The sequence below is a fragment of the Psammomys obesus genome, unplaced genomic scaffold (genome assembly GCF_907164565.1).
Source record: "Psammomys obesus unplaced genomic scaffold, mPsaObe1.curated_primary_1811, whole genome shotgun sequence".
In the NCBI taxonomy this organism is placed as follows: Eukaryota; Metazoa; Chordata; class Mammalia; order Rodentia; family Muridae; genus Psammomys; species Psammomys obesus.
The window spans coordinates 23121-48334 of NW_026593931.1; the positions used below are offsets into that span (position 1 = coordinate 23121).

General features: G+C 50.1%; 2 protein-coding genes across 2 annotated transcripts; one reads left to right on the forward strand and one right to left on the reverse strand.

The window, feature by feature from the left end:
- Positions 1 to 4587: 4587 nt before the first annotated feature.
- On the forward strand, positions 4588 to 8379 carry CUNH3orf22 (chromosome unknown C3orf22 homolog). The gene is made up of 4 exons (XM_055617523.1): positions 4588 to 4676; positions 4962 to 5087; positions 5225 to 5280; positions 6489 to 8379. The coding sequence occupies exons 1-4, from the start codon at positions 4588 to 4590 to the stop codon at positions 6977 to 6979; spliced, it is 762 nt and encodes a 253-aa protein (XP_055473498.1). The 3' UTR covers positions 6980 to 8379.
- A 351-nt stretch (positions 8380 to 8730) lies between these two features.
- On the reverse strand, positions 8731 to 21419 carry Chst13 (carbohydrate sulfotransferase 13). Its single transcript, XM_055617515.1, has 3 exons — positions 21279 to 21419; positions 14721 to 14803; positions 8731 to 10296 (listed from the first exon to the last, which is right to left on the reverse strand). Exons 1-3 carry the CDS (start codon positions 21388 to 21390, stop codon positions 9454 to 9456), a joined length of 1038 nt encoding a protein of 345 aa, XP_055473490.1. The 5' UTR covers positions 21391 to 21419; the 3' UTR covers positions 8731 to 9453.
- Positions 21420 to 25214: the final 3795 nt, after the last annotated feature.

Below are 25214 nucleotides of genomic sequence, written 5' to 3' on the forward strand. Positions count from 1 at the left end.
ACTAATTCCAGAGGCACCAACATTCTGTACTGATGCAGACAAGATGGCGATGGCAGGTTATAAGTCAGACAAAACAAGCAAGGTGATCAAAAGTTGATATAATTCAGTTCAAAAACCAGAACTGTATGAAATCCTTATATTATTAGATTTTCCTGAATCTCTTAATTACTGATTCTATATATGCAGAAAGAGTTGTGTTGAATATGAAGACTGATGAATTTGTTCCTGATAATTCAGAATTATCCTCATTATTTATGTGATTACAACAGGCCATCAGAAGTGGAAACTATCCATTATATATTATTCATATTTGGTCTCATACAGGTTTGCCAGGTCCATTGGCATAAGGAAATGAGGAAATTGACCAATTACTAATAGGGAATATGTTTGAAGTCTTCAAATTTCATGAGGAACATCATGTTAATGAGAAAGGTTTTTTAAAAAATTCTATCACTTGGCAATAAGCCAAGGAAATAATTTTTTAAATGCCCTACATGTTCTCTATAAAACCAAATTCCATTATCTACTGGTAGCAATCCTATGGGTAACAAACAAAATGAAATCTGGCAAATGTACATTTTTCATTTTGCAAAATCTGGAAAACAGAAGCATTACACCATGCTACTGACACATACTCAGGGTTTCGATGGACAACTGCTTTAAGTTTTGAAAAGGCTGATTGTGTAATTTCACATTTATTAGAAATAACAGCAATTATAGGAATACCTGCACAAATTAAAACTGGTAATGTTCCTTCATGTGTATCCAATAAGATGAAACAATTCCTTGTATATTACAACATAAAGCATATTATCAGTATACGACACAATCCTACAGGAAAGGCTATTATAGAAAGAACCAGAGCTAATCGGACCTTAAAAGAGATGCTTATTTCAAAAGAAGAGTAAAAAGCCCCAGGGACAGACTAAATAACGGTTTGTTAAATCTAGATTTTCTTAATGACAGTGAAAAAGGAACAACGGCAGCTAGAGACAATGGGTTATAGAAAAAAAAACTAAAGAACTAGGTCAACCAATATACTACAAGAATATGTTGACATTAGAATGGAAACCTGCAATAGTTTTGAGATGGGGACATGATGATGCTTATGTATCCACAGGGAATGACAAAATATGGTCATTTGCAGGGTCAGGTCTCTCAAAACTTAGAGAGATTAGATCTGACCAGGGAAAACTTATCACCCAAGACATGACTGTCTTCACAAAACAAATAGCCCAGATGATTCACTGTCACAGACTGCCTCGGTGACTGATTTTTTTCAAAACTTCCATGCAAATAATTCTTCAAAAGGGCTAACCCAAAGGATAGACAGCACAGAGACTGAGCAGACAACACAGAGACTAAACAGACAAAACAGATAATGGACAGAAAAAGATACAACTAGTTTTCCCCATACTTGGCCAATATCCCAAATTTTCACAGGGCACTCAAAAGATATCTTTGCCTACATGACTCCTCCATTCCCAAAAGGTGGGGAAGATGTTTTTGTCGTTTGATGTGTTATTTTACTTTGATATGGACTAATGTATGTTGGTAGAAATTTAAGTTATTTTGTATAAGTTTAAGTTATTTTGTACTGTATATTGAAAGAAATTTAATATTATTTTGTGTAAGTTTAAGTTATTTTGTATTGTATAACAACAGAAATTTAAATTTATTTTGTGTAAAATTTTAAGTTTATTTTGTGTAACTATTGTATATTGATAGAAATTAAGGTTATTTTGACTATTGTTTGGTGTATTTATACATAAGCAGCTCATTTAAAATATGATGTAAAGTTTTATGGTAATTATGTGTAGATTGTTAATATTAAACGAAAGACCTTTTTTTAAACAAAAAGGGGGATGGAGTGGAAATTTCTGGTTTTTTGAAGACTCAGTTGAGTCATATGATGTTTTGCTGGAAGCTAGCTTGTGAAAGGACACATGATGTTCTGCTGTGAGCGCTCTCCTTTGAGGGGCATGACTGGCCAGCTGAGAACATCCATGGGTGGACTCTGAGAACAAGAGATATATAGAAGCCCACGGACAGTGAGACATCTCTTTTGGATCAACATCACTGCACTGATCTTCATGCTTTGACATTTGGCTTTGTAAAGAGAAATGTTCCAGAGAACTTCTCAGGGCAATCCAACTGAGTCCTTCAGCTTTCACTGACTGGTCTTGATGTTTTGAATTGTGCTGATTCATGTTGCTGCTTGGTGTTGGCCTTTGGACTGGACTGCTGCTATCCAGATAACAAAAGATTGGACTCATTCCAAGGAACTACTTCTAAAAAGGTCTACAGCCACTTTTTCTTAATAACCCTCTTTTCTCCCCTACCTCTGGTCAGTGGATGGAAGTGTGGTAGAAGCATTTAAGAACCCTAAGATGGGTTTGGTGAACGATCTAAGCCCACAGCTGCTGTTCTTGGCTGTGATCCTATAGCACTGGTGTCTCCAAAGGCTGGGGTCTTTTCCTGCAACTGAGCTAACTGGGCTGCACTTTCACCAATAGCCTGTCCTAGGCTCTCTTCATGACGCAAATTCTCAACTGCTCTCTATGACCCCACCATGACTTCAAAACCGGTACAACATGGGTGACTCTAACACTACCAAGTTCAGCTGCCAGCACAAGGTACAGCTTGGCGGCCTCTGAAACATAGCTTCCGTGTGCCGACTGCCAGAAGATCTCACCTCAGTGGTACTTGTTTCTTCTTCGTGGTTGCTAATTTCTCAGTTGTCCCAGTTTCACCTCAATGGTTTCACTTCAATGGTACCATTCTCTTGTTCATCAGATTCTTCACACAGGTCATCTGGTAGAGTCACTGCTTCCCTGTAAAACTTCACAAGCCAGAAGTCCATCATCTGCACTGTTCTCAACATTCTTATCTTCCAAGTTCTATGGAACAGTTCACGGAGATCTCAATACTCAATGGTTTTCTAGTCCAAGGTTCCCAAAGTCCTTTCACGGTCCTCTCTAAAAGACATGGTCAGGTCTCTCACACCAATACACACCTCCTGGTACCAATTTCTCTTTTAAGGTTACTACTGCTGTGAACCATCCAGCACGAATGCCCACTGTGAGTGACTATTTCTTCCAATAAGGCCCATCTTCTGTCTCTACTATCCCTAATGGTACCTACCATCAAATCATGAATTCATCAGTGGGTTCAATTACTTTAGAGCTTTTATGATCTATTCACCTCTCAATTATCCACCAGCTGCATCACGTGAGCCTTGGGGGAGAGTCTGAAATACTAAACTGTAAGAAATGTGTTCTCATCTGGCTCTCCCCACTTTGAGTACAGTCTTTTGTTGTACAGCCATTCTAAGGTGGTCCCAGTGGAGAACCAGCATCTTTTGTTTAAACTCTCAGTGCCCTCACCTGGCTTTCCTGCTGTTAACTTCAATCCACTTCTCTAAGAAGCAGGGAGAATTTTCTAACCCGGAGGAAAGAAGGCACAACACTTAAATCTAAGCTTAAGGATTTGCGCAGCTTTCTAGGAATTCAAGCTCCTGCACAACCCTGCCTGGGCCACTCGAAAGAGCCCACGTGGCTTTCCAGACTCTTGGTTATCTCCTGACAGCACTGGGCATTTCTCCAGACCTCTCAACACATCTCACTGTCATGCTCCTCCTCAGTGTGTTTCAATTCTCTCTCCTTAGCAAGGTGAGGTGCCCTATATAGATCTCTTGTGCTGTGCTGGTATGCCTGCCCTCAGATGCTGTGAGAGATGTCAGCAATTGACCTATCACTGATTGTGACCTCAGAGGCTTCTGACTGGGCTTGTGGCCTCTGCTGACCCAGAGCCATGGGGTTATGGCTTCCATGTTTTTGGGCCTGGCACCCAAAAACATGACCAGCAGTAACTCCTCTGGTATCACTTAGGCCTGTACACCAGTGTGCATCTTGGCTGGTTTCTTTGCTGCCAGAACACCCTTGACCTGGGCCTGCCATCTGACCAAGGCTTCAGCAGGGCCCAGCTGTGGGGCCACAGCAACTTCCCCATTTTCAGCTTCCTAGGCAGAAACAGTTCTGTGGCTTCGTGATCCAAGCCCTAATCATCATGTCTGAGATTTAGGACAGGCTACCTGGTGAGCTCCAGCAGCTGGGTGGCCATGAAGAACAGCCCCATACCCGTTAGTGAAGTTACAGTTACTGCTGCAACATGGCAATAGAGACAGTGGAATGGGAGTCGTGGAGTCAAAAGATTCCCTGGACACTGCAGTGGCCCCTGCACCAGAGGGAGGCAGCAGCTGCAATTAAGAGAGCTGACAGGGCCATCCTGAAAATGGAAGGCAGGCTACCAGAAGGGGTTCCTAGCACCTCCTTGGTCCTTCCAGACTGTCTGAGCTACTCTGGAAGCCCAGTGTCCCTAAACTATTCTGTCGTGCAGATATAAACACTTGCTGGAACGCCTTCCTTCTCCATGAAAAATGGGCCAATGACAATATTCTCTCTCATTGAGGAAAGTTAAACAAGCCCACAGAGGCCACTCAGGACTTCCCAGACTTGCCTCTGTTCTTACAGCTTCTTCTTGTTTCCTAGTCATGGCTGAGAGGGACACAGCCTGACTCCCTCAGTGATGGATTTGAAAGGCTCCAAGAAGACCTGCTGTTCTAAGAAATACACTGCCAAGCTCAAGATGAGATTTGCCAAGAGGTTTCCTTACAGGTACAAGATACTCAGCCCTCTTGTAAGCCCCATCTTGCACCCAGGTTCCCAGAACACAGAGGAGCTGGAGTTAAGAGCAGACAGAAGTCCATGGAGCTCTTAAAGAACCCTGTGCTGTGACCAAGAATGTGGCTCTCCCTTCTTTACCTGCTGTTCCAGTCCAGAAAAGGCAAAGCTAAATTTCTCTAAAGCACTGAGTATGGGGCCAGACACACAGAAAAGTCCAGGTGTGAATTCCTGTGGGTGGCTGACAGTTACAGGTTCTTAACTCAAAGGCCCTTCTAGGTTATGTTGGTTAACGGAGCCCACCACCGTGCCCCCACTGTCTTGGAAGGTCAAGAGAAACTCACTAAAGGACCAGCTGCCCTTACAGAAGAAGCTGTTGCCAACACGGTCCATCCCCATCCCAGGGTAAGTTCCTGAACTTGGCTGCCTTCCACGACCACACGCCTTGTTGACATCGCCCGCCCTATACAAAGAAACCTCAGCCACCTTCAGGCAGGTCCTCTCACAGTCAGCATACACATGACTACGGTGCTTTATCCCAGAGGCACAGGGAGCAAGGGATTCTACCAGGCCATGGCGCTGCCTGTACACAGGCATGGTAAACAAGCTGCTCCATCCTGAGGGCCTTTGGAGGCCAGGTGGCACCTCAGCCCCACTTCAATGCCTCTCTCAGAGTCCATAGTTATTGTTCAGTGCACGTGTGTCAGTTCTGGCTAATCCCCAGGATGTACATCTGTTCCACAGTACATCCAAAGAGATGTTTGTGAATAAAAATGCACACACACATGCATTGTGCATACACACACAAGCCTAGCCCTGGCCTCTGCCACAGACCTTATGCCCCTTCCCTGAGCAAGAATTCTCTGGTATCTAAAGCAAAAACCTCTTAACTGAAACCATGGCAAATTTGCTGCTAAGGCTGTGGTCAAAAAGCTGCTATGTCTCTGGACCTATGTCTCCATTTGGGCAAAATGGAAGCAGCTTAGATCCACGATAGGCTCCGTAAGTCCAGTCTGGCCATGTTAGAGCCAGGGAGGGTGTTGGGGCTGATCCCACATACTCTGGACCACATCTGGGCCAAGACTTGGTAGGGAGTGGTCAAGCTTCCAGGGCAAAGGTTAAGGATACTATAGTCCAGTCCCTGGGCAGGAAGTACGGAGAGACAAGGAGACGCCCACACAGTGACAGATGTTTTGGGGAGCACCTGATGCTATGGGTCACAGTGAGGCTCTCCCAAGAGAAATCCCTGGGCAGTATTGAGGCTAGCCACTGTGGGAAATTAGCCCATTCCCCCAGCTGGAAAAGCAGCCAGGGCTCAGGAGTTAAGAACAGAATGTGGGGGCTGGGCAGCCTACCAAATGAGAACAGCTGCGCAGGGTGCAAGCGGGAGGAGAATCTCCCTCCAGCCTCAAAAAATCTGCTGGCTCTGAATCTTTGCCTGCTTCTTGCTGGTAATCCAGTCAAGCAGGCCAGTTGTAGGGTCCAGGGCACAGAGTAAAAGAGGAAAGGGTAAAAGGGACCTTGAAGGAGAAGCCCAGGGTAGGGGACTGCCCTTGCAGGTGCCATAGCGGGTAGAGAACAAGGACCCACCTAGTGAATTTGTGAAGGCGCCTCAGGCCAGGAGTTAAGAGGAGCCAGGCTCAGGTGGGAGAGGCCTGCCTCAGGTTGAGGACAGTTTTTGGTGGGGAGCTAGGAGGTAGTCTCAGGTGAGTGGTAACCACAGAAGAAAAATTAGTGTGACTTAGCTGACCCTACCAACCGACACAACTAGCCTAGTGGACGGGTAGGACTAAGGTACACCCTGAGCTCAGCCAGTGGAGGCCCAAGAAGTGTTGGGAATCTGCTGCATCCAGCTTGGATTTCCAAGGCTGGAAGAGCAGGTGGCTGGAGGGGTGTGTGAGCCACTTCCTGCATCTCCATGGCAGCCATTGGCTACAGAGGTTGCCTATGGGGCTGGGACAGGCCTGGCTGGAGACAGAACTGTCAAGAGCCTTCCCTACCCTGGCTGGTTGCAACCTGCAGGGTTCCCTGGGTCAGGTGTGGTTCTGTGTGACTTCTCTAGGGCCGTTTCTCCGGACTTTACATGGCCATTCACCTTCTCCCCGCCATCCCGGCCTCCACCGCGGCGTAACAGCTGGGAACATAAATTAGTGAGCCTCCGTTTCCCCAAACAAGACCTTCACAAGCAGCCTCCCCCACAGTCCCCTGATAACCAGCCCAAGCAGCCTCCCCCACAGTACGCTGATAACCAGTTCCTCACCTGTAGGGAATTACAGCCATCTGGGCACGTTTCCTAGAACGCTAAGTTTCCATGGCTGCTTTCTCAGCCACCTCTCTGCTCCAGACAGCTGCCTCAGGACATTTGTAAAGAGAGCAGCCTTGCAGGCCACCAAAAAAACAGGAGTAGGTCATCCTGCACACGCAAAGACCATACAGCACCAATAAACTTTGCAGGTTCAAATCCCATTTCTGCTTGGACTGGTCAGTTTGCCTCTAGTTTCTCTTGCAGTAAAGATTAAAAACAGCAAATGATACTTTTAGAACATTATCCAAACACATGCACATGTAAATCAAGGTATGGGGTAATAAGGGTGCAGTCATTCTAGTAGTTGGAAATAGCAAGAGTGGCAAGCCAACCAAACACCCGCTAGGATGCACTGCTAATGCTCACGGCCACGCCCACAATCTCAGGCAGCCATCAAAAGAAGGAAGCAACTATGGACTGACCTGGAATAATCTACAGAGCATAGCAGTATTTTTTTTTAAGCCTAGAAGTATCTGACAAGCTGTCTTATCTCTATTAAAAATGTGTGTGTGCAGGAGTCTATGTGTGTTGCCTGTGAGGGGACACGCTGGCATGTGAGGGTACGTCTAGAGGGAGCACAGTAGTCAGTCGGTGCCTCATCCGAAGGCATGTACGTGTAACGGCCATCAGCATGAGTAAGGACTGAGGGGGTGGCTGCTGAGCACACGGCAAACCCTAACAGGACGAAAGCCAGGATATATGCCTAGCAGAGAGGGTGGGTGACCACAGCCCCCATCATCTCACTCCACAGTTTGCCTAGAAGGATGAAGCTACGGTTTCCGGTTGCTGGGGAAAACTCCAGGGACTGTCCATTCCTCCAGTGGAAAGAAGGGCAGTCTGGGGCAAGAATTCAAACAGCAGCAGCAGCGGTGGCTTTGGCAGCTCCTTCCCTGGTCCAGAGCCACACAGTCCTGTGGCTGCTCACAGTGCCCTGAAGGCCTTAGGCGGGCTCCTGTGAGGGGGAACGCAGCCCTAGCAGGGTGAATGTGACTGAGCAGGAAGAAGCCAGGGCCTCTCTGCTCCCCACAGACACAGTCTGCCATTGCTGCTCTGTCAGTCAGCTGCCTGACGTCCTTCTTTACATAGAAATCCGAGTAGATCAAACTCTCCAATGCTGACAATCCCAACCCTTGAGTGCCTGAGGCCCAGAAGCTGCACTGGCACAGCCAAAGGCTGCAACTCAAACCCAGAGAGCCAGGGCTGTTGCTCCAGGACATCGAATCCAGAGACTCCAGGGCTCCAGGTGCTCAGGCTGGGGAATGGTTTCCTGGGACTGTAACCAGAAGCCCGGCAGCTAGGCAGCTGTAACCCTCAGCTTCTGGCAACAGTTGAACAGCAGACAGCAGGCAATGTCTGCAACTGTCACAGCTTCTGGACAGGTGTTGGGTGTCAGGATCCTCTGCTCCTACAGTAAGTGTCCCTCCCCCCGCCCCACCCCCATCTTTACAGACATTTTCTTCAGGTACAGTTCTCGGCCCCCTCTACCATCCCTTGTCTCCTCTCCACCATTTCTGCTCCCTGTTGGTTCTTCTTAGCTGGCCTCTGGAACTCCAGCCACCCTCTTACCGCCATCATCCCCACCACCCCAGGCTGTTGTGGAGGTGACCTAGGTTCCATGACCACTTTGCTCTGATCTGACCTTTCATTCTTGTGCCACATAGCAGCAGAGGAAACTGAGGTTCAGAGACACATGGAATTGCCCAAGATCTGCCCCGTAAATGGTCCAAGGAAAATGGGCCAAAGTGAAAATGTAACAAAACATATTTATTAAAAACAAAAACATGACTGGCCCAGCTCCTCAGGGTGCTGGAAAAACTGCTATGTTGCATCCTGACCTCTGTTGACACAGGAAGACCCAGCCTCTTGCAAAACTGAGATCAAAGGTAAGCCAACCAGGCAAGGGTGAGGTGGAGTGGTACTGCTCTACCATCCTGTGACTGCTGGGATTGCAGGCAGCTCATATTGACACCTAAGCAGTGCCTGCTGACAGGGATGGCCATACTCCGCCAGAGCTGAGCCTGCATAGCTTCTCTCTGCCTCCATCTGCCCTTGACAGCCTGAAGGAAGAAAGGTAGGCGCCAGGCTAGACCTCACACCACTGTATCAAACCCTGGCATTCTGTCTTGTAACAACCATGGACAAGCTCTGCACAGACATGACTGAGAAATGGCCTTTCACAACCAAACCAAACCAAAAAACCCAACAATAACAACAAAAACCTGGGGTCCAAGGAGAAGCCTGCCATCTGCAGCAGGAGAAAGAAACAAACCAAAGGCAGAAGCGGCCAAGTGTGTGGGCCCCTGAGGCAAGCTGTACCCGACCCAGCCAGTACGAGCGCAGCCTGTGTACAGGCTCTTGGTCAGGCCCACTGGGTATGGTAACCCAATGGGTCTCCAATCCACACTAACAGGTTCACTGCAGACCTCCTGGTCACAGCAGCCACAAGCCCTATCGCACCTACCGCCCCTACCGCAGCCGCAGGTAGGAGGGGGCGGAGTAGTTGAAGAGCAGAAAGTCCATCTTATAGAGGTCATAAAGGCGGCGCTGATAGAAGGGGCTAATGTCCTGGAAAAGGCGCCGAGCCTGATCATGCGTGGGATCCTTCTTCTTCCTCCGCGGCGGAGCAGGGAAGCGCAGGCCAGGCTCGCCCACCAGGTCCAGCAAGAAGGCTGCATCCTCCGCTAGCGTCTCGAACTTGCCCAACACGTCATAGCGCACTAGGCACGGGTGGCAAAGCGCATGCGCACGCTCCCAGTGTTCGTTGAAAGGCTCGTGCCGGCGCGTGCGTGGGTCGAGCAGGTAGGCCAGGAACTCGGCGAAGCGCACGTCGTGGCCGCGGGCCAGCGCATCGGGCTGCGCGTGTGGTCGAAGGCGGCGCACAATGCGCGTGCCATAGCGCCGCTGGAAGGCCGCACTGTGCGGCTGCACCAGCTTGTTGTGGTAGGCCGAGGCCAGGCGCTCGAAGGGCTCGCGCACAAAAAGAAAGGCCAGGTAGTCGCGCAGCCGCTGGTTGACCTCAGATGGCGCAAAGTCGGCCAGGGAAGGCAGCAGGCCAGGCGCATGCGCCTCGTGTGCAGGAATCGCGCCCGGCTCCCCACGGCCGCGCAGCGCCAGCAGCACGCGCTTCCAGTTGGTGCAGGCCACCTTGGGCACGTAGCAGTACAGCAGCCGGTGCGCATCGTCAACCAGCACGTGCCGCAGGTCCTCCGGCTGCAGCAGGCGTTGTCGTCGTCGTGTGTGGCGGCTGCAGGCCCGGCGTAACTGCTCTCGCCGCTGGTGGTGCACCTCAGCCATCGCAGAACGTGGAGCCTGCAGGTGACAAGGGGCGGGGCTGTCAGGGCCGCATCTCAGAGTGCAGTGGGTTCCAGAACCTGAGATTGCGCAGATGCTATCTGACCAGGGTCTCGGGCAAGGGATTCCCCACACACACGCACTGGAAACTGGAACCCCAGATGTGGCAGCAGCCTCTGAATGGTCGTCTGGAGTCAGAATATGTCTTGGAATTGGAAGTAATGAAGTCTAACTGCTGAGGGAGAAGGATGGGAGGAACCTGGTGTGCTGGGTACTGTGTGGCTTGTTCATATTTGTAATTCCAGTTCCAGAAGATCTGATGCCCTCTTCTGGCCTCTTTGGGCACCGAATACACGTGGCCCACAACTAGCATGTGCAGGCAAAATACCCATACACACAAAATGAAAGCTTTGCTGGGGAAAAAAGTAAATCAAGGTCCAAAGAAATGTGTCCGTTTATTAATACAGAATCAGCAAGTTTATTTAACCACCACACACATTAAAGCCCATTATCCTACAAGTTACTGAATGACTATTGCCAAGGGGTGACTATAAACAACTAAGAACATGGGCACACAGAAACGTGTACATGAATGTTCATTATTCCTATAGGAAAAAAACTTCAAAATCCACCATTTGACAGATGGATAAATAGTATATGGGATATCCATAACAGAGTATTATTCAGGCATTAAATGGAAGGAGAGTGTGATAAATACTGCAACACAGATGAACTTTGAAAGAATTATGTTGGGTGAAGGAAGCCAGACATAAAAGGCCAACTATCGTATGATCCCCCCCTTTTTTTTTCTGACACAGGGTAGCCATGACTGTCCTGGAGGTGAGCTGGAGATGTAGACCAAGCCAGCCTTGAACTCACAGAGATCCTTCTGTCTCTGCCTCCCAAGTTCTGGGACTAAAGACATAGTTGTATGGTTGCTTTTGTGTGGAATGATCAAAACAGGTAATCTACAGACAGGATTAGTTGTTGTCAGGAGCTAGAAGAGAAGGAAGAGGAATGGCCACTAATATAGGCATAGTCTCCCTTGGGATAATGCAAGTGTTTTAGATAGTGGGAGGTCACACAAACTTGTAAGATATTAAAACCACTGAATCAGCCACTTCGGAAGAGTGAATTTATGTTGCGCTCTTTCTTAGAAAGTTAAAGGCCCTTGGGATATTTCAGGCTCTGAGGCGGTATATAACAGAAGCAGAAATGTTGGAGCTCCAGCCCCATCATGAGATCATGGATACTGGTGGCATGGGAGTGTGTATGTGTCTGTGTGTCCACATGCACGCAGGTTTCTGAGGTCTTCAAAAATATTCTGCAGAGGTCCAGGATTCATTAAGTGGCTTGACCTTGTGTTTTATGAGGGAGGAAAGAAAAGTGTTTCAGAAAGGATGGGTGGAGGGGCACCTATTCTTTTACTTTAAGTGATGACAGAGCCCCAGCGTCCACAGGCTTTAGAGATGGAGGGAGGCTTTAGGGATGGAGGCTTTAGAGAAGGAGGGAGGGAGTTGGTGATGTAATGTGGGGTGTCCTATGTCACCATTCTGCATGAGTTAGTTACAAAGGAAAGCTAAAGGCAGAGAGATGAACAAGCAGAGACACAGACAGTGACATTTGGAAAAGTTAAAATTCATATGCCAAGAACTTGTCTGGAAGCTCACACAGGACCAGGCCCTGCCTGGGAGGACCAGGGCCTGGCTGAGGAGACATGTGCTGCACTGAACTTTCAGTTCTTTATCACCATGTCACCAAGTTCAGCCGTGGCCATGGAGTCTATGGGCTCTAAGAAGACCCTGTTCTTGCCATCAGGAGTGGCCTTGGAAACCTCACAGGCCAGGCTGACCTTAACCTCCTCACAGTCCAGCACATGCTTGTGGAGGAATGCCAGCCATCTACTACTCAACTCACCTCCCTCTTCATCAGCTGTCAGAAGATGCCTACCCTCCGAAGAACCAGCCATGCAGCCCCACACTGTCACAAAAGGGATGAGTCTAGGATGGGCATGTGGCCTGGCTCTGAGCAAAGAGATGTGGGGAAGTTGGCCAGCTACTCCTGGGAAAGGCTTCTCCTTAGGATACAGAGCAAGAGGGAATGGGGGGGGTCCACCCACCCCTCCTGAGATCCTCTTCAGTAAGGATGGCAGTCATCTTGGAGTCATGAGGCTGCAAATCTGTAGCAGGAGTAACACTCAGAGGGTGACAGAGGGCAACATGTCACTGTTGTCCCATGGGGCCGCTGGCCTCTGTGTCAACACTGCTGCTGTTTACAGACTCATGAGCCCGAAGACAGTCAACACTGTCTCAGCAGATGACAAAACCCAGGCTTGGGAGAAGTGAGGTGCCTGAGGTCATGGCATTTTGTGGGGAGACTGGCTCTTTTTTTTTTATTTTAAACATTATTTTATTATTAACATATTCACTGCATAAATGTGAATTTCATGGTAATATTTTCATACATGTTTATCATGTACTTGGCTCAAATTCACTTTCCACTACTCTCTCTTATATCCTTTTGGTGAATTTATTGCTTATACGTATTATAATAAAGGCAAAAGATTCCCAGGGGTTTCAAAGATTCCCCAAAATTTGAGAAAAGAGTAATGTGTATTTGGTTAGCATCTTCCAAAAATCTACATATTCATTTATGACTCACTGACTTTCTAATATTTTAAGACTGGCTCTTTAACTTAGGGCTGCTGGGATTCCACAGCTGGTGCCTCATCCTGCACAACAGCCCTTGTCGCTCCCAGTGAGCTTCCCGGCTGCCCAGCTGATTGTGGTCTTTATGAGCTCTGCGGGCTCATCAGCCCCTTACTTCAGTTTTCCCGTCTGTAAACAGACACAATGGTAGATTTATGGTTTGTAGGTGAGAGCATAGCATAGGATCAGTCCTTGTCCCCTGGCATGTCTGTTGCTGCCATGTCTCTAGCAGCAAGGCATATGGCCTCGAAGGATTTGACTACAACAGTCCTGGATCCTGGAACTGTGAGGACCCATCCGCCCCTCTGAAGGCTGCATAGTAGTGGAATTAGGAACCTCCTGAGAGCCTGCCCTCCCCACTGCTCAGTGTGTAGCCAGGGGTAAGGCAGACATCCTCTTTGAACCAAGACTTCCTTATCTGCAACCCCAGGGTGTGGCTAGGTTCAGAAGACACACCCACACAGCAGTCCAAGGGAATCTTCCAACCCTGCTGCTCCTGCTTAAAATCCTCCAGGGTTCCCCATTGTCCTTGCCACAGTCTGGACCCTGTGGCATGTTGCCTGCCTTCCAAGCTCACCACAGAAAACCTCTCTGCCCTCCTTGCTACCAGGCTGTTGGCCTAGCTGTTCTCTGTGGTTTTTGCTTTTCCTCTTCAGATCACAGTGCGATCCCCTTTCTCGGGGAGCAGCCTCTCCCAATCGCCACCAGAATCCCCTTGGAAAGTTCCTTGTAATCCCCACTGCTCCCTCAGAGCACAGCTCCATATCATGTCATTGTAATTGCTGGTCAGGCTATTCCCTACCTGACTTTGCTGTCTGCTCTGTGAGGGCTGGAACTCAGTCCAGCTGAGTGACACAAAAATCTCAGCACAAGAGAATGGCTTGCATACAGTAGGTGCTCAATACACACTACTTGCGTGTTTCTTTGGCTATGAGCCAAGGTGGAATATCCTAGTGGTATTCAGTCAGTCCTACTTGTATGCTATTAGGCTGGTTTTTTGTCTTGTTCTGTTTGACTTCATGTCTCTGACATTCAGAAGGAGCCACTGCCAGTTTTGAACATAAACTTTTCCTTGGGCTGGGGTGACCCTTTGTATAGCTCTCTCCCTGTAGGAGGTGGGGACAGTGAGTCTGCCCAGCTGATTCACACCATCACTAAGAGAACCACTATATCTGCAGTGTGCTGTATGGCCAAGTAGCTGAGCATCAAGGGCCCAGATGCTAGGAGTGTTTTGACTTAGTACTTAATCAGGCTGGGTCCTTTGGGAGCTAACACCATGCTAAGCCAACGAGTGCTTGTACTGTAGGGTGTATGTGAGCATATCTGAGGCCGTGTGCAGTCCCAGGAGGGCCGCTTGCTCCATCTGCTTAGAAAAGGGGAGGGAGTCCTTCAAACATTCCCTTGCTGTGCCACATACTAAAACTTGGGAACTTAATGACCATCTACTTGAACTCCTGGGACATACAGAGGTTAACAACCATCTGTTTGCTGGTCCCCTGGGACAGACATAGCTTAATGACCATCTGTTCACTGGTCTCCTGAGACAGACATGGGACTGTTTTACTTCTCTGTGTCTGCCATACATAGCACAGGACAAGCACACGCCTCTGCTGTGGTGGCCTTCCAGACTAGGCAGGAAGCTCATTGCCCGTACTGGACAGAGCCTGTTGCAGCAAGGACACAGGAGACTGTGTTTTCCTATCCAGGATGTGAGAGGGCATCCTAGTCACTTACCTGATCCAGGTCATGCAACATCTGTAAGGGACTCTTCCTCGCCCCTCCAAACCAGCTGGAGCCCAGGGATTTGTTTTCAAGTGCTGGAGGGCACAAGGAGAGAGAAAGATCATGGCTGGCTTTGGACAAGGTGTGGTTTGGCCAACACACCTAGAACACATTTAATTCACATATGTGACTCAATTTTCCTCCTGTGTCTTATATTCCTGGCAGGGGTTTGGTAGGCGCTAGGCACTGGTAGGGCAGTATTGTTGGGGTCATTCTCACCCTCGTGCCCTACAGTCCACCTACAGTCCACCACTGGCGAATGGCAAGTACAGAGGACAAGAGGAAAGGAGCCTTCCTCCTGTCGGGAAGAGCACTCATCCCCATCTTTCTACTCACCCTGTCTCAGGCCCCGCCCATGCCCCACCCTTCACCTGGCCAGAGACTTTGACCCTGAGGGGCTCACAAGTCTGATGGCTGTTCAGTCCCTAGGTCTGGATCTATCATGAGCATCCAGGAAGGGCTGGGAAGTGGTGCAGCCAGGCTGCAGGCTGTCAGGGAGGTCACCAAGCTGTATGAGCCCCCGGAAGCCTGTGAATGTTGAAGCCTGTACCTGCCATGAAGTGTGCATGCTATTCCTGATACATGCAGCTTTACCTGTTTCCAAAACTGGACAGGGAGTCTGTGTTTTTAGCTTGCATCCTTCAGTGTCCCTAAGACTCCAGGGCTGCCTGCACACCCCAGGCCATGTGTGTGTGTGTACCTAGGATAAGTGGGGCCGCTTGGACCAGGGCTTACGCAGGAAACTTGTCTTGAGGACGCCCATGGACCCAGCCCTTGAACTTCTCCAGACTCTACCCAGAACTTCTCCAGACTCTACTGTGATCCTGCTGCCTTTTTGACAGAGCAAGCACCTTCATCAGAGAACGAGCTGCCAGGAGAAGGGGGCATCACTAATACAGCCATTGGCATCAGGGCTGCAACATGCCCGAGTGACATTTCTCTCAACACCAGAGGAGAATGTGTCCCCACTCTCCTTCAGGTTAGATGTGTCACTCAAGGCCACCCAGTGCAGGGGGTCTTCTTAGAACCTCAGCAAGCAACTAAGGGCTGTGGTTCCCTCCAGGTCTTTGGACAGGGTAGGGAGAGGAACTTGGAGGGACCATAGCACAGAAGTCTGACCCCAACCCTGCTTGGAGACTCCTATCATTCCAGAAGCCACTCCTCACCCAAGGCCTTCTATTTCCTGGCCAGACCACAGCTGCCTAAGAGTGGGTCCCACAACAGATTCTAAGGGCCAGTGGGTGGAGGACAAGCACCAAGGGGCCCAGAATAGCTGTGGTCACAGATTACAGGGCTAGCATATCTCCACCCTGCCAATGGAGAGCCCAGAACCCTAGTCCTGGCAAGATCAGGCTGGCTATAGAAAGGATGGGGTGTGTGTGTGTGTGTGTGTGTGTGTGTGTGTGTGTGTGTGTACACTTGGTCAGAAAGGGTTACCTGTATAGTCCATGGACCAGCCCACTGAGGACCACTGACCTAGCTCCAAACAGGGCCACACTGGAGCCCCAGCACCTTCACCCCCAGCCTTTCTTGACCTACTCCCAACTGTACTCCCTCCTCTCAGTCAAGACAGACAGAACAGACTGGAGAGGACACAGCAGTGTGTATAACCAGGCAGAGCTAAGACATCCCCCTTACCCAGTTCTCAATCTGTGGGTCTCCATTCCTTCGGGAGGTCAAATAGCCATTTCACAGGGCTCACCTAGGGCCATCTGCATATCAGATATTTATATTACAGTTCATAACAGTAGCAAAATTACTGCTACAAAGTAGCAACGAAAATAATTCTATGATTGAGGGTCACCACAACATGAGGAACTGTACTAAAGGGTCGAAGCATTAGAAAGGTTGAGAACCACTGGTTAGGGCCTAATCCCAAACAACTGAGCAGCAGCATGGAAGCTAACAACTACCCTGCTTTCGAGAGAGGGGAGGGAAGGGGCAGGAACAGAGGAAGGACTGGAGTGTCAATAAAAGGAGATAGATGGGGACAGCCTTGGACTGCAGCTGGGAGAGCATAGTGCAGAGGAGGGAGCCTACTTTGGAAGGAGACCAGAGCAGGCCTGTGGGATGGAGAACAGGCCTGGGACAAGCAGAACTGTCCAGGTAGGCCACTTCCCTCAGCTCAAGACACCAATCTTCGGACTACCAGAACTTTTTGATGCCCAGCCCTGGATAGACTCAGTGCCCATGCAAGATGGAAGAATCTAGAGAAGGCCCCATAGACCACACAGCAGAGGCCTTTCCCAGGATCCTATGGCAACGCAAGGGTGGGACAGTTGAGATCTGGGGCAGATGACACTGGACACTGTGTAACCGTGCTGTGTGAAACTAACCTGGGTCTTCCTGTCAGGTGGAAACTGTTACTTTCCCATTTGTTACATGAGGAAAGTGACAGTCAAGAGGCAAAAAACCTCAAAGCTGACTGGTTCCAAAGACAGGATACATCTCAGGTTCCAGTGTCCACTTGCCAGGCTCCTCCTCATCCTGCACACCCCAGGGCTCCACAGGGTCCCCAAGCTCTGCTTTGCTGTCTAAGGAGGAAGTGCCCACCGTGATGGGGAGGGGCAGGACACACAAGGTCACAGAAGGTGAAATCCAGCAGCAATACCCTTACAGGAGCACCAAGGAAAACTCCAAGAAAGCTGACCCCAGTCCTCAGGCCCCACTTCTAATAGGAAGCCCCATGCCCTAGGCAGGGTAGGACAGGTTGCTTTGGGGGGATGGGGTAGGAGTGGGGGGTGGATGAGTCAAGCCCAGGGCACATTGCAACAGCCACATCCTGGTTAATAAGTTCTCACAGTCCTGTTGCAAGACAAACCAACAGAAGCACCAGTAGGGGCTGGGTCAGAGTCTCAGCCCCACTCACCCCCAAAAGGCTTTCAGGGAGCTCTGGAACCCAGTGTCAGGGACATTCTTTCTTGTGGTTACCCTGAAGGGAGAGTGGGACACATTAGACAAGCTCCTCACAGGGAGAAAGGTCATTCTGCCTCTTTCCAGTTATATTTAAACTGTTCACTGACTTCCACAAGCCATTTGCTGTGAGGGAATCCCTACCAGCGCAGCCATCACCGGATCTGCATTGCCTCAGCCCAGCATTGCAAACCACCCACAGGCCCTCTACTCCTCCAATGCCATACATCCACAGGGGTTCAAACCCCACTCTTATTACTGTTTTAATTTGCTTTCAGTTGCTGTGTTCAGTTGCGTTCATTTATTTCATCACAGGTCACACTGCATCACTGACAGAACCTAGAGTAAGGAACTAAAGCAGAGACCCTAGAGGGACACTGCTTGCCTGCTTGCTGGCCATGCCTTTCTCAGACTGCTTTTTTTATACAACCAGGACCACCTGCCCAGAGTGGCACTGCCCACAGTGACCTGGGCTCTCCCACATCAATCATTCATCAAGAAAATGCCCCCACAGATTTGGTCCCTATAGGCCAATCTGATGGAGGCATATTCTCAATTGAGATTTCTCTTCCCTAATCACCCTTAACTGTGTCAAGTTGACAAACACACACACACACTAATTTAAAAAAAAAAAAACTAACCAGTTCACTCAGGTTTCCATCTGACCAACTTCTATGCTTCTTTCAAAGTTTATCCCAAATACCTTTGCTTCGTAAAGTGGAAAAAAATAAGCCTGAATCACCATTCCAAGCAAAGATGGCAAAGGAGCAAAGGACTACAAACAGAACCTAGAACCAGTAATGGAACTGCCACAGAGACCCTGTGGGGAGGGTGGTGGGCTGGGCAGCTGTCCCACCTCGCCCAGTGTACCCCCTCTCCTGACTCTGAGCTCTAGGACTCAAATCCTGACCCCACAATTCTTGGCTTAAGAATGCTGTTTGTTTTCCCTTGATCACATTTGCCTCCCCATTCCTACTTGAGCTGACCAACCTGCCAGAGACCATTTCTCCAAAGACTGAGTCTCCTGAGCTCTGGACTCCAGCTGGACCTGGTGAGCTCCCTCCCAGCAGCCACGCCCCCTCCTTTTGCCAACCACTCTGGCACTTAGGCCAAGGGGTTCTGAGACTCCTCTGCTGTCCCAGTCAGCAGATCAAGCACCCGTCAGGGTGTGTGTAAGAGCAGGTGATATGCAGACCTGGGTTTTAGTGTCAAAATGCAACTCCGTGAGGTGGGACACTTGTAAGTCCTCCAGCTCCTAAACAGGGACTCCGTGGCAGCAGGCTCAGCAGACATGTAGTTAGAGGTGTGTGCAGCAAGGGAAGCCCAGGCTCTGTGTCCAGGCCAAGGAAGCAAAGGTCGGAGGAGGGCCCTGGGGTGACAGTGGCGACATCCAGGGACCCCAGGGGGGAGGGTGGCATGCGGTCTCACTTCACCATGCTAACCCTGGGCTCTGTTGGTGGACGATCCTGGGGCAGGGTGACCAGCATGGGCTCCCCACTGGGAAGAGGCCAGTGAGATCCCTGAAACAGCTGGAACCCAGGCATAACCTGTAACCCCTCAGTGTGCCATTTTCCCAGCACATGGTGACAGTGACATCTCATTCCCTGAAGCAGGAAGGGACAGGGCCCATCTTGGTCTCTCAGCTAAGATGTGGCATTGGGATTCTCCTGGGCCCTGAACCCCCACTGACCTATAAACCTCTCCCTATGATCCCCTTCTGACCCAGATTTGACTGCAAAAAAAACAAGGCTATGTCCCTCTGAGGCCAGGGACAATGGGATCCTGGCCCCTGCATGAGGACCAGACCTTCCCACTGTCTGGTAAGAGTGCCTACCATAAGCACACATTTCACCACCTCCCAAAATGAGCGGAGAGCTAGTCCAGGAGATGAGGTGGAGTTGGCGCTTGCTGGCCCAAGACTGAAAAGTTGGCAGCTGGAAACCTACTACAGTGGAGTGTGAGCATCTAGTGGTTCCCAACCTTCCTGTTGCTGCGACCCTTGAACATAGATCCACATCTTGTGGTGGCCCCCAACCATAAAATTACTTTTGTGGCTACTTCAGAACTGTAATTTTATTGCTGTTATGAATCATAATACAAATGTCTGTGTTTTCCGATGGTCACAGCCCACAGGTTGAGAACTACTGAGTCTAGAGTCTGGGAGGTAGGGATGGCAGCTGAGGAAGCTCAGAGACCCATCTCAGAGCAGGGGAATGAAGCTAGAGGCTAGTGGAGACTTTCCAGGCCAGACAGCATAAGGCCAGCCTGGGGGTGACAGGAGTAAATGGCAGCCCTACCTGAGCAAACATGCAGAGGGGAAATCATGAGGCTAACTATGCTCTAACCATTCTCGAACCACGCTTACATTTTTCCCTCCCCACATTCACAGCCCCTCCCCTCCATGTCCCATGGGTGAGGAGAGGGCCCAGGGTTAAGGCTGGCTGAAAGAGATGGCACGAAGACACCCTGACAACCACCCAGACGCCATGCTCCTCCGCAGACATTCCCTGGGGTCTCAGCTCTCATCTATCCTCTCATACCCACCCCACAGCGGTGTTTGAGCCCTGAGGGACCTGAGCCACCAGGGCCCAGGACTGGGTAAACATTTGTCTACAGTGAATGACAGGGTAGACAGAGACTGTGGCATCAGGAGACACTGGGACCACACCCAGACTGTGCTGAGGAGCACTTTAGACACCAGGAGGCTAGCCATCACCTACAGGTCCTTAGGGGAGGAAGGCTCCCTCCAGGGAGCTTCTGAGGGTGTGCTGGCACAGCCGCTTATGTCTGGAGAGGTGTTAGTTGGCAGAGTGAGTGGGCCTCCTCCCCACTTCTCTGCACCTGGACCTTAGCCAAAGCCTGGCCTCCAACCCAGGAGCCCCTACGGCAGTGTGAAGAAAGGGCTGGGGGCCACGCACTGCCTGCTGTCGCATTCAAGTTCACCCTCCCAAAAGCCCTGTAAGGAGTCAGCACCCATTCCATGATGAGACTGCCGACACCCCAGGAGGGGACTGACTGCAGGTTAAGCTTGCTGAGTGTCCTCCAATCTACCAGCCTGCCCACTGGGTCCCTCCATGGATAAGTATCATCCTAAAACATTCCCTTGCTTATCCCGAGTCACTTCCAACTAATGCCCCCAACCACCCTAGGGTATGACCCTGTCTGGAAGTGAGCAGACCCCATACACACAGATGAAAAGATGAGCAAACCGTCACAAATGTAACCCACTGCCCAGGTACCTGCGGCACCTCCACACCTGACCTCTGCCCTCAGCTTTGTCTGTAAAGTGAGTTGTCCTCCGGAGGATATGGACTCACTCAGAGTGAGACTGACCACATGCCTGGTGGAAACCGATACTAGCAGGTCCTGGGTCCTGTACCCCCAAGCCGTCAGACAGCATCCCCCAGACTGGTAGAAAGCCCCACCACCACCAGCACAATTTGACCCAGACAATGGTCATCTCTCCAGTGGCAGGAAAGAAGACCCTTGCGGGGAGTGGAGGGAGCCTGTCTTCCGTCCTGACCCATGACATGCCAGCCCCAAACAACAGCAGGTGCCTGGTGGCCCCAGAATCTAGTCCCAGGGCTATGCACTCACCAGGGCGCAGGGCGCGCAGCGCAATGCACAGGAGGAGGAGCGCAGCACCCAGACTTGCTGCCACCGGCAAGCGCCACCGCCACCGCCGCCGGTAGCAGGAGCGCCTCCCCATTCTGTGCCAGGCGCGTGGCAGGCGACGGTCATCCGGTGCTTTCTCCCACTGCGCAGCCTAGGCCCAGGGCACGCCCAGTCCTGCCTTTAGCCTAGGGCCCGCCCCGAGCAGCGTCCTGCGCTCCAACGCAGGCTGGCTTAGTGGGTGAGGCTAGAACTTCGGGGCAGTGAAATGCAGCGTCTATCCCTGTTACTGGTCACTAAGCCTGGATTCTTTACTCTGCGCAGATGGGAATTAGAAGCAGAGAAACTCTCAGGTACAGGTGCTCCGGGCCCAAGGGCCATAGTTGCAGAGCCGGAGACTGCAGCTCACATCCTGGGAGCCAAAGCTCTGTTGGTCAGAAATTCGGGCTCCAGGTGCTCAGGCTGGACTCTCATTGCCCTGGCCTTTAACCCCTAGTACTGGGCAGCTATTGTAAGCCTGGGCACTACAGCTCTCAGCCCCGGGCTTTGGGACTCTTGGCTCTCAGTATTGGCAACTGTCATAGCTTTCAAGCTGGGCGTGCTGGGACCCTCTGTCAATGCTTACTTTTCTCTGCCTCTTCTCACCCTGCTTTCTCCAATCTTAACCCTTGGCAATTTACTTCCACTGGCCTTGCCTATGAAACCTCTGTTTTCAACCGCAGCTTCCAAGTTCCCTCTCTGGGGAAGATCCCTTTGGAGAAATCCTCCGCATGGCACACACAAGTGATCATGAGCTGACTCTGAATGGAAGTGTGGCAAGTGTTGTCTGCACCAATTATGGCACAGCTCTTCCTGCAAATTAAGGATCCACTTTGAACCAGTCATAGCACAGGGTAGTAAAGAAAAGTCACTACCCACTCTGTTATGGGTAAAAATGCCCAAGAGTCATGTTGCTCTCCCCAGTGCTGATGGTGGGCAGAAAGCCCAGCATCCTTCACAAGCTGTTTGAAACAGCAGTGGCTGAGACCACGGTGTCAGGAGACAGGCTGTGTTTTGGGATCCAGCAACTGAAGTCAGAAATCAGCTTCCCAAGGTGCTCAAGGAGAGTTCGAAGCAGCCAGTTTCCTGGAAGACAGTGCCAAAGTTGTAGGACCGAAAGGCCTCACTGCCAGGGAAGGATCTAATAACCGTCAGGGTCACATCTTCCAGGACCCAGCATCCTAGCTTATGTAAAGGGGGAAAAAATAGCCAGGCATAGTGATGCTTGCCTTTAAACTCCACACTCAGGAGGCAGGCAGATCTCTGTGAGTTTGAAGCCAGCCTAATCTACAAATCCAGGGCTGTTACACAGAGAAACTTTGTGTCAAAGGAAACAAAGAGAAATAGAAATAAAGGAAAATAAGTCTTAAAGAGGTGCTTTTTCTTTGTAGCTGTCTTGACAGTGCCTGACTGTGCCCAGTGCCCCAGGAGCCCACCACAGGTCAGGAGAGAGGTGGACTATACCACACTGCAGGACAGCAGCCATGCAGGGCATGCAGGGCAGAGAATAACTAGGGGACACCTAGTTATAGATGAATAACTAGGCCACATCTCTCTGGCCTGGCTCTACCTGCTACAGTTTGCTCTGGGATGACATCATCTTCTCAAGGCACAGACGCTTGTCAAACAGTGAAATGAGAAGAGCAGGCTCCTCCAAGGTAGTAACTCCTATTTTTCTTACTGGCAGGGGCCAGAGGGCTGGGAGGAACCACAAGCCCAAGGATATGGGACCTGCACGTGATAGTCCTTGCCCCATCCCAGGGTCAGTCTTTAATGTTTCTCCCTTCCCCCAAGCCCACCCTGAGGCCTCACTTTCTTATGTCTTCAGGTCCTGTTGGGACCCCCCTCCCCAGTTCATGCAGGACTGGTCCAGACTCAGGGGGAAGTAAGGGGCCTTCCTGGGCACTGGGCCTGTTGCACCTCATCATGTCAGCATTTAGCCTGTGGGGGGGGGGGATGGGTTGCTGCACCCAACACTAGTGTCTTACCTGCCACCTGTGCCCCCATTTCCTTGTACAGTGGAGGTAACATTAAACTTCACTGTGCTGTGGACGCTAGGTGAGAGGCAGAGATACTTGATTTGAGAAGCAGATGCGTATTCAATAACCTTAATTGGTTCCTCTTATAGCAATTATCTCTTGTCTGTTAATGAAGACTATGAAACAAATAACAGTTCTACATTTAGCTTTAAACAGCTGTGGTGGTCCTACCTCGTTGTTGGGTGGGAACCCAGCTCACACTAAAACCACACCCTTCTCGGGGCTTCCCCATCCTCAGGAACACCTGCTTCCTTCCAGCCCATCCCAGAACCCAAGGATTCTGGATCACCCACAATGCCTATCTGCCCCAAATCTCACCCAAACTCACAGGGCTTCTTCAGCATTCATTTCCATAACCCAGTCCCCTCTTCCAATTTTCAGTGTGTTTTGGCCTTCTAAACTGCCACCTAGTGACCAAAATTGAGAACAACTCAGCTCTCAATTGACCCTAGAGATGGGCATCCCTGGAGGCACCAGAAAGATTTAAGTCTTGGAATCCATGGGCAGATGCCTGCCTCTAGGCCCAGGTCCCTAGAAAAGCTATCTTCTGTTTACTGAAAGACCCTGAAATGAGCTTCAATTATGGCTAAGTAGCAAATTGCCTAGAACTTTATCTGTGGATCAGGAAGTATGAAGGACCCTGGTCATATGCTTCCCCAGAGGTCCCCTGCTGCTTCAGTCAGACGGCAACTGAGATGGCTGAATCTTACCATCTGGAGGCCTGCCAGGCAGCACACTCAATGACCACATGTGATAGGTGTGGCTCTTTTTGCCCAGGGGCCTGGAATTTGGGACCATTCCCACAGAACATGACTGTGTGGCCTGTCTCTGACCTGGCCTGATTTCCTTTAGTTCCCTGGAACCACTGAGGTTGTCCACGTCCCAGTGACAGGGATGAATCCCAGCCTCACACAGAAACGTGCCTGAGGATTTGAGGAACTGGTTTAACTCAGTCTCTGAGTGCTAAAGGAGCAGTAAAGATTTCAGGAATGGAGCTGGCCTGGCCTCGCTGCCTTGAGAGTTTATGTGTCATAGGTGTTTCAGGTTAGAGTGCATGGCTCCTGAGGCACAGTGTGTTTCCAGTTCCTGAGAAACCAGTGCACTCCCTCAGGCCATGACGCATTCAGGCCAGCTTGTATTTCCTTAGATGTCAAGGAGTCATAGAGACTTGACAGGACAATCAGTCTTACACCTTTATCTTGTGTGCCCGGTATAGCTTGCAAATTATTACATTCTGGCCAACTACAATTGTATTGTTCCTGGCAATTGCCACTATATTCCATTTCTGATAAAGGTATAAAAAAATCTGATTGCTCTCAATAAAATTGTCCCTGCTTAAGTCTTGCTGTGGACCCTCCAACTGGCCTGATTTAAGTCCTCATGGCCATATCAGGTGACCTTGGTCTGGTAAGTGCAGACACTTACAACTGAGACTCTGGGTGGGTGCTAGTGGAGGGGTGAGGTGAGAGACAGGGCAGCTCCCAGAGCCTCCAGGGAGAGTTTCTAAACACACTGGGAATCTGACAGCTGAGAATCTGGGTGCTGGCTGCGCCTCTCGGCTTCTGGGTTAGTCAGGGAGAGACGGGGCTAGTAAGAGGCCAAAGCCTGTCTGGAGATGAAGTTCTTTAGTGTAGGTATCAATGAGAAAGATGACAACTTCTTGTGTGGTGCTGATTGCATGTGGGGCATCATTCGGGGCCCTTCAGGTCTGGCTCTCATTCCATCCAAGCCACGTCTGTGAGCCGTTAGTGCTGTTAGGGTCATCCTTTGGAGTTCATGGCACTGGAACTGAAGATACCACAGTCCCAAGGTGCTCACCACCCTTACATATGGTGTGGAACCT